Source organism: Lissotriton vulgaris, chromosome 6 (assembly GCF_964263255.1).
Source record: "Lissotriton vulgaris chromosome 6, aLisVul1.2, whole genome shotgun sequence".
Taxonomy (NCBI): domain Eukaryota; kingdom Metazoa; phylum Chordata; class Amphibia; order Caudata; family Salamandridae; genus Lissotriton; species Lissotriton vulgaris.
Window position 1 is genome coordinate 53,755,510 of NC_141694.1, and position 20,097 is coordinate 53,775,606.

The 20,097-nt window shown below is 44.7% G+C and overlaps 1 protein-coding gene across 2 annotated transcripts in view; it reads right to left on the reverse strand.

The window, feature by feature from the left end:
* Window positions 1-20,097, reverse strand: part of RNF8 (ring finger protein 8) — a 199,303-nt gene that overhangs the window by 108,681 nt on the left and 70,525 nt on the right. For both annotated transcript variants that reach the window (XM_086925911.1, XM_086925912.1), the window contains exon 4: window positions 17,691-17,753. In XM_086925911.1, the coding sequence (XP_086782037.1) occupies window positions 17,691-17,753 (63 nt within the window). The remainder of the gene's footprint in view (window positions 1-17,690; window positions 17,754-20,097) is intronic.

Sequence of the window (20,097 nt, forward strand, 5' to 3'; positions counted from 1 at the left end):
CTAATCCTGTGAGCATCCAGGAGGTCCTGGCTTCACATTTGCTCTTATCAATCACGGATTTTGATGATCCTCCCAATTCTTTTAATGATCTATTAACTGAGCTTGAACTGAATACGGACAACACCATAGACAGTGGGTTAAAAAACAAATCAACATGGACTCCTACGCTGCCTAGCGGCAACACTGTGGACACATTCTATAAATTAGTATTGGAGGACATCAACAAACATGAGACTAAAATCTCTAACCAAAGACATCTGAAATGTGACAATTTAAGCAGGGAAGAAAGAATAGCTCTAAGAGCTTTGGGTAACAACCAGGAGATTGTCATTCGAGAAGCTGATAAAGGGGGTAATGTAGTGGTAATGAATAAAAAAGACTACAATGCGGAAATTCATTCTCAACTTTCGGACAATTCCTGCTATGAAACAATATCCGGTAATCCCATGGGTCCCGTTACATTCCTGATCAACAATCATCTTAGAGACTGGAAGGATGCTGGCTTAATAAACGATGCAGAATATCTGTACCTAAAAGTGACACGTCCATCTTATCCTTGGCTATATACTCTCCCGAAAATCCACAAACCAGCTGTATTCCCACCAGGGAGACCTATTGTGTCTGGGATTGGGGGTCCGACAGAGAGACTCTCTCAATATGTTGATAAATTTCTAAATCCGTTGGTGAAAAATATGCCATCTTACATACAGGATTCAAAGCACATCCTGGGTATCCTAGCGGATATCACATGGCAACCTGGATTAATAATGGCAACACTGGATGTGGTATCCTTATATACCTCCATCGAACCAGACCTAGGACTAGCAGCCGTAACCAGAGTATTGAATACAAGACCCATCACCCTGCTGGAGCATACCAAAATGCTGGTTTCAATGATGGATATTATTCTGAACCACAATTACTTTGTATTTGACAAAAAATGGTACAGACAAACGAGAGGGGTAGCCATGGGCTCAAGGTTTTCCCCTTCTTTTGCTAACATTTACATGGGAGCCCTGGAAACAGATATGATTTGGAGCATCAGGGGCAGTAAATGGATCGACTCTATACTCTACTGGGGTCGTTATATAGATGATTGCCTACTAATATGGTCAGGGACAGAAACAACACTTGTGGAATTTTGTACGTATCTGAATGACAATGAAATGAACATGCGATTCACCACGCACATTAGCACGTCCAGTGTCTCTTTTTTAGATCTAGAGATATATATCAAAAATGGGACTCTACACAGCAGACTCTATCGCAAGGAAACAGCATGCAATTCTATTCTGCACAGCAGCAGTTGTCACCCTGTTCATCAGATCAATGGCATCCCTTATGGGGAATTTGTGCGAGCTAGGAGGAACTGCAGCGAAGAGCAAGAATTTGATACCTGCATAAAAGACATGCAATTTAGATTCTCCAAGAGAGGTTACAAACCTCAGGTCATTTCTAAGGCAAACAAGAAAATCAAAAAAACAAGCAGGGACTCTACCCTAACACCGAAAAGTCGTACTGCAGAAAAAAATCAACAACCTGTGAGACTTATAACAGACTACAATGAACTAAGTCCTGTGATACGAAAGAGCTTCCAAAAACATTGGGGGATCCTTAGTGCTGATAAAACTTTAAAATCCGTAATAGGAAATCATCCCCAAATAACCTTTCGTAGAGGAAGGAATTTGAAAAATAGACTCAGCCCTACTGTTCCTAGAGACATAAAAGCATGCGATTGGTTGACCCAGAAATCAAAAGGTTTCTTTAAGTGTGGAATGTGCTCAATGTGCAGATGGGCTAAACATGGAACTAAGACATTTTTGGATCACAAGTCTAAGAAATACACAATCAACACAAATATTAATTGTGACACAAAATTTACAGTGTACATTATCGAATGTGCGTGTAAAAGTAGATATGTGGGAAGTACAATCAGGGCACTCAAAGAGCGGATCAGAGAACATTCAAGAGCATATGCCACCAGGGATCCCAGATACCCCATGGCCATACATATGGCCTCATGTCCCTCACAAGGCAACATTAAATCCTTCACCTTCTATGGCATCGATGTTGTACAAGCTGCAGTAAGAGGTGGAAATAGGGAACTTCGACTGAGAAGACAAGAAGCGCTTTGGATCATGCGTCTAGACACTACTAGAAACGGCCAGAACACTGATGATGAACTGCATTTCTTCTTGGGGTCAGATACCTAGATTGGTCTCACTTGTGAAAATTTTATTTTCAAACTTGTTGGGTCCAACATCCGGAAAGATGCTTACATTCCATTTTGTCTGATCAAAAATGTCTGTATAAATCTTGTAAAATGTCTAAACTGAACCTGTTACTACAAGGAGTGTTACGGTACAACTAATTATATGTATATAAAAAATATATATAATAACCAGAATAGGGTTAAACAAAGGATATGCCCATGCGAGAAAAGGACTATCTGACCTATAGGAGTAAATCAAAGTAAATCAAATTAATTTAATCAATAACTCCACGGATTGTTAGTTTTCAGGATCCTTCTCCTCCCAATTTTATTGGGAGTTTGTTTCATAATTGATGCCTAATTTTGTCCATCCGGAGTACAAATATCTAAAATATTCAAACAAAAGACAAGACCTACTGATTGGTCTTTGATTTCTTGCTTTAAATCACCACCCATCTACCGAAAGTCACCTGCAACTGTGAACTAGCATTTAATTCTGTATATAAAAAAACGGAGCAGTCCAGTCCAATTTGGTTCTTGAACAAAACGATTGCCGAAACACGCTTTCCCTTTCCTTAATCGAAACATATTTTCCTTTTCCTTAACAATGTCAGGCTGAAAATATTAATTTTAACTTTGCACCAATACGTCCCCGGTGTAATGATTTCGTATTAATTAACTCTTCCGAGACACAACTACCTTTGTCGGGACCCGAGCATGAGTAACTCTTCCCTTTTCTTAACTTTCATTTGACTATTGAGCAGTCTAGTCTCTCGCGGCTCACGCGCTTTAAAAAGGGGCGGGAGAAAGATTTCCATGTTCCCGCATTCGGAGACAGAAGCTCTACAAGCTGAACCCGGGCTGCACACGGGTAAGAGCTCTCGGCGTTTTTACGCTGACGATTTATCCTGTCAAGCTATTTAGATTACAATCCGGATTGTTGCCAACTCTCATGTCCCGCCCTTTCCGTTCTGCTTACGATTTCAGCCTGAATTGAATTGAGAACATTTCCCAACTGAATTTATCTCCTGACGGCACACGTAGCAATCGTCTGTGCCAATTAACTACCCGACTAGGACCGGGTTGGAATTATCACCGGCTCCCCGGTGAGTTCCTTGAAACTATATGTGGCAATCTATGCAATTCCACCGTTACGTGCCCAATTCACTTTTCCTTTGGCTTATTCTTAAAAATATAACAACTACCCCCTTTTGTATTTCCTTCACAGACCACGAGTCACGATCATTTGATCAGGTAATCACTTGAGTATTAAGAACCCGTTCACAGTTGCTTTTATTAATTTCCCTCACCCTTGCATTGACCAAATTGGAATGATAGGTTAGAACCCGACTTTACAGGAATAAAATGACACGGCGTTAATTATAATGAGCACTAAAATGAATGGTTTAAGCGGTACTTAGATGTTGTGACTTTGGAATGAAATGTTTTTTTAAAATTAGTGAAGGGTTAAGATTGAAACTTCGTAAATCATTTGGTCTAAAAAATTCAAACAAATATTCACAATTGATGTAAACATTAGAAGAAAACAATAAGGTATATGACAATAATCTGCTAAGATTTGGTAAATATCAATGTGAGTTAGAAAATGGCACGAAGAAAAGTGTTTTCATGAACATTAATGGTGTCAGCAAATGAAACGTTAAGCATGTAAAAAGTTGTAGTACCGCTAACTAGATATAGAATGGTGACTGATAATTATACTTTAGCAATGAGAGGTGAGGTACATAGAACCTTGAACGTTAGAACTTCTATAACAATAGGATGTGTTGTCCAAAAATGAAGGCTTTATTAGAAACCAATGAGCAGCATTTTATCATTAACTTGGAGGATTGAGTTATGTACACAAGTAGTAATGCCTATTTAGGATTTTATCTATAAGTACAAACGGTATGATATAACCTCACCTCACAGCACAACCGCTTATCAGAGACAATAGCTTGTGCGCCGTATGTCACGACACTTGACTCTATCGCACATCAGTGTTAAGATCTATAACCGGTCTAAAACTGTCGCTTCAATGATACATGCATAAGTCACTTTACTTCATTTTTTCTTTTCCCGCCCTTCTGTGTTGGTTTCCACCCACTGGTGTCCCTCTATTCGCACGTTTCAACGTGTTTTTGACATTATTAGTTTGTTTTCATTTTCTTTTTACTTTTTATTTAGCCCTGATGAGTCACAGCCACATGCTGTGATGAAACACGTGTAGGCTTAAGTGATTGATACAGTGAATCCTGAAAAGTGGACACTGTTCACAAATAAAACTCTTTTGAAAAATCTACTTTGGGTGTGATCTATCCGGAATCAATAAAGTACTCAATGAGGAATATATTTTGAATAAATATAGTGTGCTCTGGTTTTCTGCCAAATTAGATGATAACAGATTTTCCATTGCCACACCCTTAGGGCTGTGTTCAAAATGTGGCAACGATGTGTGATCTGGACCGGTATCATCTACAATCTGACAGTGAGACTCACACAAATGAACATTAAAATCACCCATCATAATTAACTGAACAAAAGTGGTTTGTTTAGACATATAATTGATTAAAAAGGCCGATAAACCTTCTAAAACAAAATTAGGGGGCCCCCCCTGCATGGAGTTATAACAATTTATAAACACAATCTTGTTCTTGTCTGCCAAACGAATTTCCACCAGCTGAACAAAGTGAGAAGAACTGGGGATTTCTTTGACATTCCCTGCTATTTTGACTGAAACAAGAAATAGCAAACCCCCTCTATCCCTTCCCGCCGTGGAGCTCTGGGCATCGACAAAGAATGAAGTATAACCATCTACCCAGAAACCCTTATCTTTAGACCAAGTTTCTTGTAAGGCGACTATATTGTGTTCCTTCAGTTGTTGTAGCCGAATCGGGTCATCCTGTTTTGCCCGTAGGCCCGCAATATTCCATGATAATAACCTGATATGCCCCCTGCCCGATTCTAATGGGTCATTTGTAGCAGTTTTAACCATGACATCAGATGTGGTAGCCTCTGCATTACCTAGGCATGTGACAGTCAGGTTTTCGCGTTCAGGCTCTAGTCATTCAATGTCTATTCTATCGGCTAGGGCCGTGAACCTATTTGACAATAATAAATCATTTGAAGGAATGTTCCTTACAACATTAACTAAGCCACTGCCCTTGGTTGGCTTTGTCACCCAATCATTAGCAAACATAGGTGAAATAAGTTTGTCCTCCGCCCAAGCGTTTTCAGTAAAATGTGACTTGTTATTCTCCACAACACCTGGTCTATAGACTCGGGGGTAGAAGAAGCCAAGGGGCATCGCCCGAACACCTTTACCTACAGGGTCCAAAGGGGAGTCGTCCCAGAAGAGGCGGCTGGCAACGTTTCTAGATTTAAAATTAACAATGACACAATCTCCAGCTACCTCTTTCTTTTCTTACTTGTGCCCACCCAATTGACCCTTCTGCTTGTTACAATATTGTCTGCGATGTTACTTTCTCCCGTGCAGTTAGCATTACACCATTTTTTAACATGCCTGAGAAGAGTGTCATGATGTTCCACCTCCCCATCTGCAAGTTTAGGCACGTTGACCAAGATTGCAACAAAGGGTGTTGCATCCGGAGGTAGATTTATTGGGGGTGCCCTTCTTGCCACAACCCCCTGCTGGCCTCTAGGCCTTACAGAGGTATTTACACTGGGAGCAGCCTCCGTTGAGGGGATATATATCCCATTATCCACTTTCCCTTTTTTTGGAACAGGGTTATCGGTGGTCACTATAGAGGTGACAGCTGACCTAATTGTGGATGGACCCCCGACCTTAGGGGCAGAAACCTGCGCAACTGTAGGACATGGCGCCATAGGCATAAAGGAAGAGGGGGCCCGAGTATTAAGGGCATCATTGATACGGTCACATTTTGCCATAAGGTTCTTGACACAATCCTTCAGAGTCTCAATGATGTCGGAAGCAATCTGGACTAATGTGGTTTCCAGTCTTTCTGTAAACAGTTTTTCCAGTAGGGCCGAAATACCCTCCTCAGTTACATAAATTGGCTGTAGAGGTCCCACCTGGTTAAATGCAGACCTTCCTGCATCCCCCGGGGTCATAGGGAATGGTGGTATCACTGTTTCAGGCAGAACCAGGAATGGAAGAACTGTGGCGGATTGTGGCAGAGTGGGTCTACATGACTCAATGATGACCCTAGGCTCCAGCGGAATACAGTTTATAACAGAGGCATTGGATGTGTTGACAGCCCCAGGGCTGGAAGCAAGACCCAACTCACGCTCTGACTCAGCGATCTGCGTTGATAGCTCCCCCACCTTTGTTGTCAAGTACGTGATAATGCTAGTAGTGTACTTTGGCACCTTAGCTTTCGCTTCACCTGCCGCCGATGTAGCCAGTTTGCGCTTTCCCATGATGAAAGGGACGTGGCCTGTCCCATCCCTGGTCGTCCTTGGATGGCCTTAGACGGCCCGCCCTCTGCCCGGGCTCCGCCCGGCGTCGCCCGCGACGCGGAGGGATTGTCTCGCCTTTGTAGCGCCTCCGGACGCGAAGACAGCGGGAAACAGGAAGTACACGCAAAGCCCGCTGGGAGCTGTAGTCTCCAGCCGCGTTGGAATGACGATGGCGGCGAGACCTACAGCGTTCCAGACCCAGGGGCTAAGGCTGCGTGGTGGCGTGCTGTCCAGAAGGTGAGTGAGCTGCCAGTGGACCCCGCAAAGTAGAGTACAGATGCCAAACCGATTTCAGCATCTTGACGCCCAGTTCTTCCCTACATAGCATGACAAACATGTAGTCACAATCTAACATGTTGAAGGCCTTTTCTAAATCTACAGACAACAGTATCTGGGGAAAAATAGAAGGCAGCAGTGCGAGCAGCAGCAGATTCTTCACGAATCAGGCATACCAATAATTGCTTAGACTTATCCCCCTCTGGCATGTACCATGGCATGGAACACATTGTAATGGATGCAATGCAACGACTCAAGCAGCCACAAGATTATTAACTTGTACAGGGCAGATCCATCCGTCACTGCAGCCTTCTCCAGGCCACGTAAGGAGCCCTCAAAGTTGACCAAGCTCCTGGTTAACCATGCCACACTCCCCAATGATTACGTGTCTAGCAGGGGTCTCTAATGTTTTCTGTAGTAACAGCTACTATGTTCAATTAAAATCAACTCAAGCTACTTGTATTCAAACAAGATTAGCTTAGTGGCCTGCTTATGGAAGATTACCAGCAGTAATGTAAACAAAAATTGTCAATTTGGAATGCCTTTATGTGGGGTAATACATAACAGCCATAACAGTAATGCTAATGTCACCAAGGTAATATTAGTAATAAGACCCCTCATTGCCAAATGATTCATAACTCAAATATCAGTTCTTAATACATTTTGGAAATTCAACCACATTTCTCTAAACATTTGCTTAGGAGTTCTGAAGATACACACATTTTAGTCTAAAATAGACACTTTTCAATGTGGGTATACATATGTCAAACAAGCAAAAGCTTCTAATTTATTAGGCCGTGCTGCACACAGGAGAACTACTACATGCAACTGGGCAACTGTTTTAAGTGCATCCCATTCTTCGAGGCTGGTGGAAGCACTATTACTATTTTCAGCTATGTAATGGGTACTAGAATTGTCTAGCAGAAGGCTTGAACTTCCAGAGTGGTGAGTTGTAGCTGCCAGGAAGGGTAAGAGTGTGTGTGGTGTAGAGTGAGTGAGTGTGTGTGTGGTGTAGAGTGAGTGAGTGTGTGTGTGGTGTAGAGTGAGTGAGTGTGTGTGTGGTGTAGAGTGAGTGAGTGTGTGGTGTAGAGTGAGTGAGTGTGTGTGTGGTGTAGAGTGAGTGTGTGTGTGGTGTAATGTGAGTGTGTGTGTGTGTGGTGTAGAGTGAGTGTGTGTGTGTGTGTGTGGTGTAGAGTGAGTGAGTGTGTGTGTGGTGTAGAGTGAGTGTGTGTGTGGTGTAGAGTGAGTGTGTGTGTGGTGTAGAGTGAGTGTGTGTGTGGTGTAGAGTGAGTGTGTGTGTGTGTGGTGTAGAGTGAGTGAGTGAGTGAGTGAGTGAGTGTGTGTGTGGTGTAGAGTGAGTGAGTGTGTGGTGTAGAGTGAGTGAGTGTGTGTGTGGTGTAGAGTGAGTGTGTGTGTGGTGTTGAGTGAGTGAGTGAGTGAGTGTGTGCGTGTGTGTGTGTGTGTGTGTGTGTGTGATTACCTGTTAAGAGTGACAAATAATACACACTCAAACTCCCCTCTAACTATCCAGGGGAAGAGCAACCAGCAGACCAGCTGTTCACAAAATTTCACTTGAAGCTATGGCCCTTTGCATCCAGTCAATATGTACTGCCCAGCAAGACCTTGGTGCCATCCAAGAGTCCCTCCACAAATACGGTGTCTGCCATTACAGTAATACACGTGCTATTTTGGGCTGTACAATAGCAATGACCTCTCCAGCATTCATTGAGTCTGAAATCGTGAATCCCTTTAAGCTTGAAGTAGCCCTTTTTCATGATTCCTTGTCACCAGTGTTAGCTTAACCATGGTATGGATTGAAAAGACCATTAGGGCGGTCAACTGGGTCCGACGAGGCTCCCCCCACCTGGCGATCCGGAAGCTTATCACCCATAGGTTCTCAGGGGGACTGGGCCTGCCATCTGCAGCACATTACTGTCTAGCTTCACATCTGGCGTATATGCACCCAGGGTCTAGGACTCCCCATTATGGGTTGCGGTTTAACGTAGCCTCCTGGAGGATTCGTCAGGGCTACTTGCCCTTTATCTTCCTGGCCTCGCTGCTGGCGAGACTCAGAACACCCTGCTGACAGCCATGCACACTGCCTGGAAGCGAACCCACAAGCTCCTTTCAGTGGACGCACACCTTCATGACAAAGTCCCCCTCTGGAATAACACTAGTTCTAGCATGGGGGGATAGGGAGATCAATGCTCAATTGCGGTCCCTGGCGCAGAACTGGCACATTTACCTCCTTTGAAGCACTATGGGACGAATTTGGCCTGCCTCACACTCAACTATGGCGCTACACAAAACTGGGTCCCTGCCTACTGAGAAAACTGGATCCCCATCCCGGATCCGTCCTCTAGTGCTCTTGCCTTACTTGCCTTAAAACCTGGGGGCACTTTAAGGGTGTGATGTATGGATTTTACAACCTCCTGATCCGCCACCTCTACTCCCAGCCACAATCAATCGCCTCAGGGCAATCTGGCAGGCTCACCTGCAGGTGGAGTATGAGGAGGACTGGGAGGAACTGCTTGAGGGCCTGGACAGGGGAGTCTGGGAGGCCCGGATGAAACTCAGTCTTTTAAAGATTATTCAAGTCTGGCACTAGACCCCAGCGCAGCTTCAGGCTGCAGAATTGCTTCCTCACTCTGCCTGCTGGCGGTGCAACAATGCGTCCTGTAACATTGTTCATATTCCGCTTGATTGTTCTGCTATCCAATGGTTTTGGATGGTGGTGAGGTCTACACTCTAGGAATCTATGGATGTGCTCTCACCATTACCAAGTCCCTTGATTCTCCTCCATGACCTGGCAGACTTACCCCAACTGACAAGCCATGCCAGCTACTTACTCGTCACCGCCCTTGTGACAGTCGAAATCTGTATCCTACTACAATGGTACTCCCCGCAGTTGCCAACACATGAGGAATGGCTCAGGACTATGTACAAGACCACATCCTTTGATGGATAAAGCAGAACTCTTTCTTCTCACATGGTCCCCCTTTCTGCAGGATGACCCCGACTAGCCCCCCCCCCCGGTCACCCCGACTCCTCTATTCCTCTTTGTAGTCACCCACTGGTCTGCCGCTGTAACCATTCCTGCCCCCCCAGTGCACTGTACTAGGGCCTGCCCACCTTCTCTCTACTCACACCCTTCTTCATATATTGGTTATGTTTGGTATTGGTGCTTGCACCGTTATTAGCACTGGCATTATACTGAGGGTGCATTTTGGACTTACATTTCACTGCATGTACTATGGTTTTCGGCAACTTTATTTCTGCCAATAAAAATAACATGTTATGGACTATTGGGGTGTACTGGAAAGCGGAGCCATCAGGGGTCGATGATCAGTGGGAGACCGTTCCAGACATGTCCTACGATGTAACCCAGCAACATTTGGCTGCACAAACAAAGCCTATTTGAGAACCTGTATTTTGAGACTCTGTAGGCCTGTGAGGTCCTCCTATCAGCTCACCCTCTGCTGCCTGTCACCCCAGCTGCCAGTTTCCTTTCATGTTCTGCTGGGTTACTGCTACTCTAATTGGCTGCCTGCATAGCCTTCAACTGCTACATTGTATCCCTTAGACCAGAGCTTTCCAAACTATGTGTCGAGACACTCCACTGTGTCGCTTGCCATGTGTGGGTGTGTCTCGCTTGTGTCCATTCTTTTGTATTATTTAAAATTACGACGACGAGACGCGGTCTATTAATCATTCAGGACGGTACTGCGGCTCATGGTGTATGGAGGTGTGGGCATGATCAGACGTCGCCTGCCATACGCACAGCGCACGTCGCTTTGAGGGAAGAGGGATGCGGCGGCACTTCTGCTGTAGAGATCCATGGCCTGGGCTGCAGGAGTGAGCCACAGAGCGGGAGCTGTGGAGGAGACCCCGTAAGAGAGCCCTGTAAACTGTAGTACCTAATGTTTGCAGCTGCGATGAACTACCAGCCTGACTTTTATAAAATTGCAGCTTGTTCAGTGCTGTGCATGGGGCGGCCCTGAAGAGTGAAGATACCGGGGCACTGCAGCCTAGCAGACTCGGCACCAGAGGCGCAACTAGAGTCAAATTTCAGGGGGGGAGCGGGGTAAGAAATAATTTCAGGGGGGGCTGATTCTTTAAGCAAAAGGCAGAGTGGAGCTGCAGGGGCTCTAAACAAAGGGTGGGAGACATCAAAGCCTCATTAACAAGAAAATGGTCTTTTAAAGACCTGCAAAGTGCTAGGGTGCGGGGGGGGTGCGCCCGGGAAGCGGTCTCATCCCCGGCTGACCCACAAGACGGGGGAGGGGGCGGGGGTCTGAAGCCCTTTGAGTCCAATGGGCGTTGAGCGCCTGCTCGGCACGTGAGTGACCAGCGCTCTGACGAAGACACTGATGAGATAGTTTGTGAATATTGTCCATGCTGTGTGAGTGGGAAAAAGTTAAGAACTCAGCCCAAATGTGGGACTAACATGTAAGGGAATAGTCAAGTGGTACATGAGGGTTTCGTATCTTGCATGTTTTCGTCTCAGTACATGTTTCTGTGTTTGTTGGTGGTCTTGTATGTGCCCATGTTACTAGAACACTATTGGCCTTTTAGTCCAAACTGTTGTGGTGCTGCTGACTGTAGGTTTACCAATATGGAGAATTGGCGAATGAACTTCAAAGAAAAGTAGGAATTTCTTCAACACAACGAGTGGTAAAAGCGGAGGCATGAGGGCTGGATTCAAGTAGGTGTAGAAGAAACATGTCTACTGTTAGCAACAGTAAACCCACCTTACACTGTCGGGCACTTTGCTAGATGTTGAGCAGCCAGACTTCCTGTGATTTGTGGGATAGTGGTAAGCGTTGGCAACATGGTTAGCTGAATAGACAACAAGAATCATTATCGTCACGACTTAGCTATCAACACCCTTTTCACACTATTACTTTACCAACATTCAGTAGGTAACTTATGGGTAATTTCCCAGGGCTGTTCCATTTTCGTGTGCTAATTCCAAGATTCTACACAGCTGAAAGGTAAAAATAAAGCCATTTTTGGCTGTAAATAGTGACAGGCTCCTGTTTAAAATGGGAGTATTTGCATAGCCATAGATACAATACCGCTCCGGGCAAAATCACAATTTCCACCCCTCTGCAAATTTAAATTACACCTATCCTAAAGTTTGCATCTATCCCAAAAGAACTGTATGTCGATACCCAGAGCGAGATTACTATTCAGCTAATGGGGAGTAAAAGCACAAAAAAAGGAACACCAGATTTTCCAGATCGTGTTCTGATTAAAGACATGCAGGCGACTATTATGCTTCCTTGCTTGGTTATTGCGGTTTCTGTTTCAACTTATGACAAGAAAGCATAGTAGAAGCCTCCTTTCTTGTCATAAAATTTAAAGCAAGGTTCAACACTCCTGCCCCATCAAGTTAGTGACTCGGCTTTCATCCTATTTATTGGCTTAGCATTGGCACAAAGAAATGGGTTTGCGTACATATTCTTTATGACACAACAATGACCCAGCATAATCATGTATGCACGCGTGCGAGTCACCATGCATGTGCCAATATACTGCATGATGTGGGCACCATTGTATTTTTTTATTTTTTTATTACCATGCATGCATGGCAGGTGCCAGTTGTGGAACAATAAATATATAATTAAAAATAATTTAAGTATTCGAAAGCACAATTTGCATAAGAATGTTGTCTGGCAACAAATATAAGCTCTCCGGCCTGACCAAAAAATGACAAAGAAACATTATAAAAAAAACAAAAAAAAAACAACCACAATAGTTGTAAATCTTTTACACAATTTTATTGAGTCACTCATTGCATCCCTATCTGTATCTACCCCTTTGCTTGCCAAATTTCTGCAAACCCAAATGTGTGTGTATTCTAACAAATCATATTTAAAAAAATACCAATGAAAGGTTTTCGTGAGATATGTTGCGTCCCCATACATTTCGTTGTTTGCAATCTCTGACATATATATTAGTCCTTATCACTTACATGTAGTTAATTTAACATCTGGTTTGCTAGTGAAACTGAATTACTGTGTCACGAACTGATGAGTGTCTAAAAAGTGTGTCACCAACATGAAAAGTTTGGAAAGCTGTGCCTTAGACGTTTAACAGTCTATCTGCCTGCACAGCAAATCTGTTTGTATTGGCAGTAAATTATTTCATTGTCCCTTTGCTAAACTTATCTTTTTGCCGTTGCACCGTTCTGTTCTGTGTTTTTAATTTTATTTTACTCTTTCCGCTGCCCGCTTTTCCCACAGTAATCACTGCTCCTTTCCCTCCTGCTTCCCACACCCCTACCCCACAGCACCTACTCAATTGAGGGCCAGCACACCGAAGCCAAGCCAGTCTGTGTCCATACACACATAGCGCCAGGAGCTCGGATTCTTTCACCCAACGCAGCTAGATCGTCACAGACCCCCTAGCCCTGGCTCCCAGGTGCATTGACAAACTGCTGCAAATCTTTGCTGCACCACCAAAGGAGTGTTCTCCTGTCAGGCCTGCCGCTTCAACTGCAACATCAAAGCAATGAACAATGCCGGAGACAATACAAACACAGAGCGCCACGGCACAACTCCACTGCATTCTACTCAACATACCATCGCACTGCAAGCATGCCACAGAGAACTGGGACATGTTTTCATCCCTTATCCTGGACATTATCTTCCTCACAAACCTGGCTTTATTCTCGCAATCACACCGGACATCCCCATCGCCACCTGAAGACTACAAGATAATACACCAGGACTGAATAAACAAACAGGGAGGTAAAGTTGCCTTCATCCACAGGGACACCATCTTCTGCACGACCACCTCAGGCGACTTGACCCCGATAATGGATCATCTCAACTTCCAACTCCACGCAGATGAAAAAAGCACCAAAGTCACCTTTGCCTACAGACCACTAGGACCACGCCACTTCTTCAGTGCCATCCTGGACCACTTCATCCCGCTTGCCATGGACTTCGAGCACTACATCTTCCTAGGTTTCCTGAACTTCCACCTCGATGACCCCAGCAACGCCATCACAACTGACCTCCTGGAAAGCATGAGCAACATCGGGTTTAAGCAACTTGTCACCAAACCGCTCCACATCTTGGGACACATACTGTACCAGATTTTCACGTCCAGTGACAGTCCAATACAACAAAAATCTTGCAGCTCAACTGGACCAACCACTAAAGCATCCACTTCACCATCCCAGGACCTACCAATACTGGCACCATGTGTCATAGTCCCATGGTCTAAAGTGCTAGTTGTTATTGTAAGGCTTGTAATGCTGGTCCCTAGATGCTACTGTAATACTTGAGCAGTTTTACTCCTAGTGGTAGCACTGCTCTATTGCTTCTGCTACAAAGCCCATGTCCTATACTGTCTCCTATGCATGCTGCGTGATATTATGCGGTTGTACTGCATGTGAGCTCTACAAAACTTAAGGATGGCAGTCAACCTGATTGCACCACTTCCTGGTTCCAGCTGTGTTCTATTTGCTGGCAAATAACGGCACATTCAATGTGGCGACGCCGTTTCGGATGTGGTCTTGGGCATGGCCTATTTAAACCACACTCGACCAATGATTCATGCTTTGTGTTGTGAATCCAAGGAAGACACATCATTGATTCAGAGCTCTGTTAGCCCTGGCTCTCCTGAGTTTGGTGACCTACGTGGTTTGTCCGGACAAGGATTTGCAGCTGCTCCCAGCATCAAGGTACTCTGCAGGAGCTGCAGGTAGTGGGATTCCGGCATTTGCTTTCGGCATAAACCCCTTCTTCAACTTGGGTCCAAGAGTCTTTCATTACTTTTACAACGTAATCATTGTTCCTTTCCCTTCCCACGCCCTGCCCCCAGCAACTACTCAATGGAGGGTGCAGCGTGCCATCGGCACGCAAGCCAGTCTGTGTCAATCTATGATTGGACCACACCCCACGCGAGGGATCCTCATCCTTCCCCCCCACCCCCCAATCTTCCCCAGCTACACCGCCACAGACCTGGTGCATCAACAACTGCTGCACATCTCCTCTGCACCACTAAAGGGCTGTTCCCCTGCCAGGACTGCTGCTCCAACTGCAACACTGAAGCAATCAACCGTGCCGGAGATACTACAACCACGACTGAGTCCACCACAGCACAACTCCTGTGCATTCTACTCAACTAACTATCGCTCTACAAACACGCCACGGAGATCTGGGACACGATCTCATCACTCACCTCGGACATCATCTTCCTCACAAAGACCTGGCTGAACCCTGAAACCATGCCAGACATCTTCATCTCCACCGTGAAGGCTACAAGAGAACGTCAGTAAGCACAGCAACGAAAAGGTAAAGCGCTGAACATGGCAAGCATGCACCGTGCTCGACAGGTCGACAACAGGATAACAAAACGGACAGACGACATCTGGAAGGCCCTCCTTTCTGCGCCTTATCGATAATACTCGGGATTCCCTAACAATCAGAACGAAAGGTAGGGCACTAGCTGGTGGGTCCATTATAGTCTTTGCAACGTCATGGTGCACGCCAACAGGTAAGAATGCATGACTGTACCACAACACCATGCCCCTCAGCGCCACACATAGAAATTGTAAAAAGATATCAGAAGACAAATGAAACAATGCTATCAAACCGTGCTCTGAAACACAATAACCTTCTGGACCCCTCTCAATCTTGATTCTGTGCGAACCACAGCAGCAAAACAGCCCTAATCACAGCACCCGATGAAATCCAGGACCTCCAGGACCGTAGAGAAATGGCAGCCCTCATCCTCCTGGCCGACTTCGACAGTCTTTCATCACATCTTGATCAACAGACTCTACCACATCAGAATCCAGGGAGACACCCTCAAATGGATCACATCATATCTCACTGGAAGAACCCAAAGAATCTGCCTCCTACTGTTCACCTCGGACCCCAAGATGATCATCTAAGGCGTCCCCAAGGATCGTTCCTCAGCCCCGCCCGCTTCAACATGTACATGACCCATCTGGCCAACACCGTTAGATAGCATGGATTTAACAGTCTCCTCTGCCAACGACACCGAATTCATCCTCTCGCTGTCAGAACACCCCTCCACTACCAGAGCCAACTTCCACGGACGTATGAAAAGCGTCGGTGGCTGGATGAAGGACAACTGTCTCAAGCTCAATATGGACAAGAGGGAAGTCCTCATTTTGGAAACCCCTTGCCATGGAACAGCGTATGGTGGCCCGCTGAACTAGTTCCATCCCCTGCCCGAGAGATCACACCTTTAACCTCTACATCATCTTGCACAGCAAGTCATGAAGAAACAGGTCAATACAGTTGCGTAAGCCTGCTTCCACACCTTCCGCATGCTTTGCAAGATCTTCAGGTGGCTCTCAGTCAACACCAGAAGGACCGTCATGCAGGCACTCGATACCAGCAGACTGGGCTGTACGAACACACACTATGTAGGAATCACAGCACACCTCCTGAAGAGACTCCAGACAATACAAAACTCAGCAGCCAGGCTCCTCCTCAACATCCCCATACGAACCCACATCACACCTCACCTCAAGAAGGTGCACTGGCTCCCGAAACATAAGAGATGCCAGTTCAAGAAGTTGACCCATGCATACAAAGCCCTGCACAATGAAGGACCTGCACACATCAAACGCATGACCTTCCACCAACTGACCAGACACTTAAGGCCCGCCTTCCTCTCCGTAGCTGACACCCCTGGTTCTGCTGAGGCAACAGCAGAGGACACTTCTTCTCACAGCTGGCGGTCAAAAGTACCTTCTCCTGCACCTCAGGACCGCCTCATCAATTCAGGATAGGACTCAAGATCTAGCTGTTCAAATGAACAGATCACCATAAAGCAGTTAGCAACGCTTTACATACCCTTGACTGATTCAGGTGGGGGGGAGCCAACGGGGACAGACCTGTTGGCAACCAGCATGGTGATCCGACTGGACCCATCACAATGGATATATTTCATCACTCTTCTTGGTAAAATAATTTAGGGGCACTTCATGACTACACAGGTTCTTTTCAGCACACAGAGGTCAGCAGGAAGTTATTCCTGGACAGCAGTACTTAGTTTACCTTCAAATTACCCTTAAGATCCAAATACACAGGTATTCAGTACCAGGTTGTCAGCAGCGTTCCTTGATACATACAACTACTCTGTTATTACATACCCTTTAAATACACTTTTTTGTTTATAATTATGTCAAACATTATACTAAAGACCTGGTCATTGACTTCAAGAGAAGCTTAAAATACTGGTACAAAGTAAACGTTGCCCATTTCCTGCATTCTTTTTTAGTGAAATTCTCAACATTGAAAAACTTATGTAAAAGATCTTTCACTGCGGTTTTATTTTGGCTGGAAGATTATTTTTTACTTTCAAATTCACCTCCCAATCACGTGCTTCCACTAATTTTTCACAAGTGGCTAAAAAATCCTCCATACTCTTCTTCCCTCTTCTCAGCTTAACATAATGTTTATTTCAGGTAGCTACATGTTTTGTTTTTGACTTCTGGGAATTCTCTTGCCATGTACCATTTTCCTGAAAGAATTCAACAGGAATAATGTTTTAACGTTTCTATTTCACTTTCAGCATTTCCTAACAATTTTTTCCAGTTTATCTAGATGATTATCACAGGACAGCTGAAAGAAAAGACCTAACTTCATCCCCTCGCCTTCTCTTTTTTTTTGCTGTCCCAGATTTTAAAGAAACAAGTCATAGCATTTGTGCTTCTACATAGGGTTTGGAAGCCTAAGAGTGGCAAAGCATTAGCGTTATGTTCACTTACCTCCTGCAGAGCTTGCGCAAGCTGGTCCTTCAAGTGGTCATCCCCCTCTGAACTACTACCACTCTAGAGATAAAAAGAGAGAATAGTTTTCTATGGAAATTGCTTTGAGTATTGCGGTCATGATTTTCAGTCTCAACAATTCCGGTCTTCCTCAAAATAATATGCAGATACTGATACAGAACCATGCTACATTTTGAGGTTCTACAATGGACAAAAGAAAACAAATATACAAGTTACCTACCAAAATATTTGCAGCTTCATGGCATGCATTATTATCATAGATAAGCAATGGATATACATTTCTTTTGTTTTGAAAGATCCAAGATTTAGGCATGTGCAGAGTGGGAAAAATCAACAAGTCCACACACTGACTACGAATAACACGACCATTTCCATAAACACCCTCACAGCTGTCAACAAACAGCCCAAATGAATGACTACTTAACTGAAAGTCAACATTTACCCCCTTGCCCGCAGCAAAATAGATAATCGACCACATCCTCATGAAGTTCACATTCATGATTAACGTATGACTCTCTGTTCAGATAATCCATCGTCAAATTCTCCCTGCTAATTGGCGAGCTGCTCATAGCTTATTTCTGTTGTCAATGGCCTAATCCTAGAACTTGGAATGCTTCCCTGTCCAACTGAACCAAGCCCACTGTCCCTACTATGTTCAGACAGAACAATGCAGTTTGCGGTCTGCCAAAATGTGAAACTGCACATTCTGCACTTGATGAAGGAAGGATCATAGAACCAACTTCATTACCTTAAATCCCAGAACAATAATGTAAACCCCTCTGTTTTGGACCAACGTCCTTCCCAGTCCGGGAGAGACACCTCAGTTACCAGGATACACCAGGCAGAAGTCTGGATCGCTGTCGATGTAGTGTTGATTCATCCATCAACATAATCCAAGTAGATAGAGAGGGACTGACAGGACATCCTTTAGACACAAATACTGATTCTATTTCTCCTGAAGCATCAATGAAGCACCAAATCTGCAGAAATGCAATAGGTAGCAGATAAATTCATGATCCAATGAGACTAAGAAGGTTTAAAACGGTTCTGGCTGTCTCCCAGGAAGAGGTCAAGAAACTCTCCACCGACCTGCTCTGAAGAGAGAACTTCTTGTGTTGTATGCGATCTAACATTGCCTCATAAGCTGAAACACTGGCAAGGAAGAAGATGTAACATTTTCAAACGGAGACAAAAGCAGAGTTTGTATCGAAGCATGACTACACATTAAAGGCTGCGAGACCACATTCCTGCAGAAGTCTTAGGAATCGATCATCAAGGTAGGGTTGCAAAAATGGCCTTGCGATGAAGACGAGGGAGCAACACGGCGATCAGTTTTATGTACACCATCAGAGCTGACAACTCCTCGAAGGGAAGACCTCTGAATTGAAAGCCTACATACCCCACCATGAACCTCATATTTTTGTGTGTCTCTGTGACTGAAAAATTAAAATACGAAAATAAATGAATACAATGAAATGCAATAAAAGCACAGCAGCAATGCAGGTTTCTCTCAGCCCCGCAGCACATGTGCTACATGGCCTGCAGAAGAGAAAAATTCCATCACATAGGTCAGATACAGCACACAGTAGGGCAAGCTTCCCTCACATAGACAAGTGCAGCAGGGGCAGCACCAATGCAAAGCACTGAACATCTGGGGCCTGTAACAACAAGTCCCTGTAGCACAGTTAGAGCTTCCATTAGTTTAGAGAGAAGCTAGAGACTCGGTATAACTAATGTGAGTAATACTTGACTTTGGCTACACCAGCTGCAGAAGGTGGCCACAGCCTTACCTCATGTTTTTAGTTTGAAAGCTGTGCTCAGAGAGAGTATGTGCAAGTTTTGTGTTTCTCAGCGCCCCTCTGTGTCAGCCTGTAGGCTGTATGTGGCAGCACTTCCCCATTCACGAAGGTTGCCATTGGCTTTTAAAAGACCAGTGGATCTATTCTAGTTCAGTCCCATGCCTTGTGACAAGGCTATAAGTCGGGTGAAAAAAGTGCGTTGGGGAAAAGGGGGGGGGGGGGGGATCTCAAAGGGGCTAGCCTATATAATTAAGGGTGTGGCTTAAACATATGCACTAACATTTGCTAAAGTGCCATAGAATCACAACTGGAACTAGCATATGTGACCATTGATCTGTTTGTGCGCCTGTCAGAGATGGCAAGGATCGGATGGCCACATATTCTGAACACATTTTTGCCCCTGGCATGCACTGAGAGAAAATCGCAATGTGTTCTGACTCAATCAATTGTGCCCAGTTATAAACACCTGGATGCAAATCAGTTAAATCTATGCACCAGAGTAATATACTGATGGAAAGAAAAACAGACAGTGACCAGGTCACTCATAGGGAAGATTAAATATAGCATGTGAAATATAAGCAGGAACA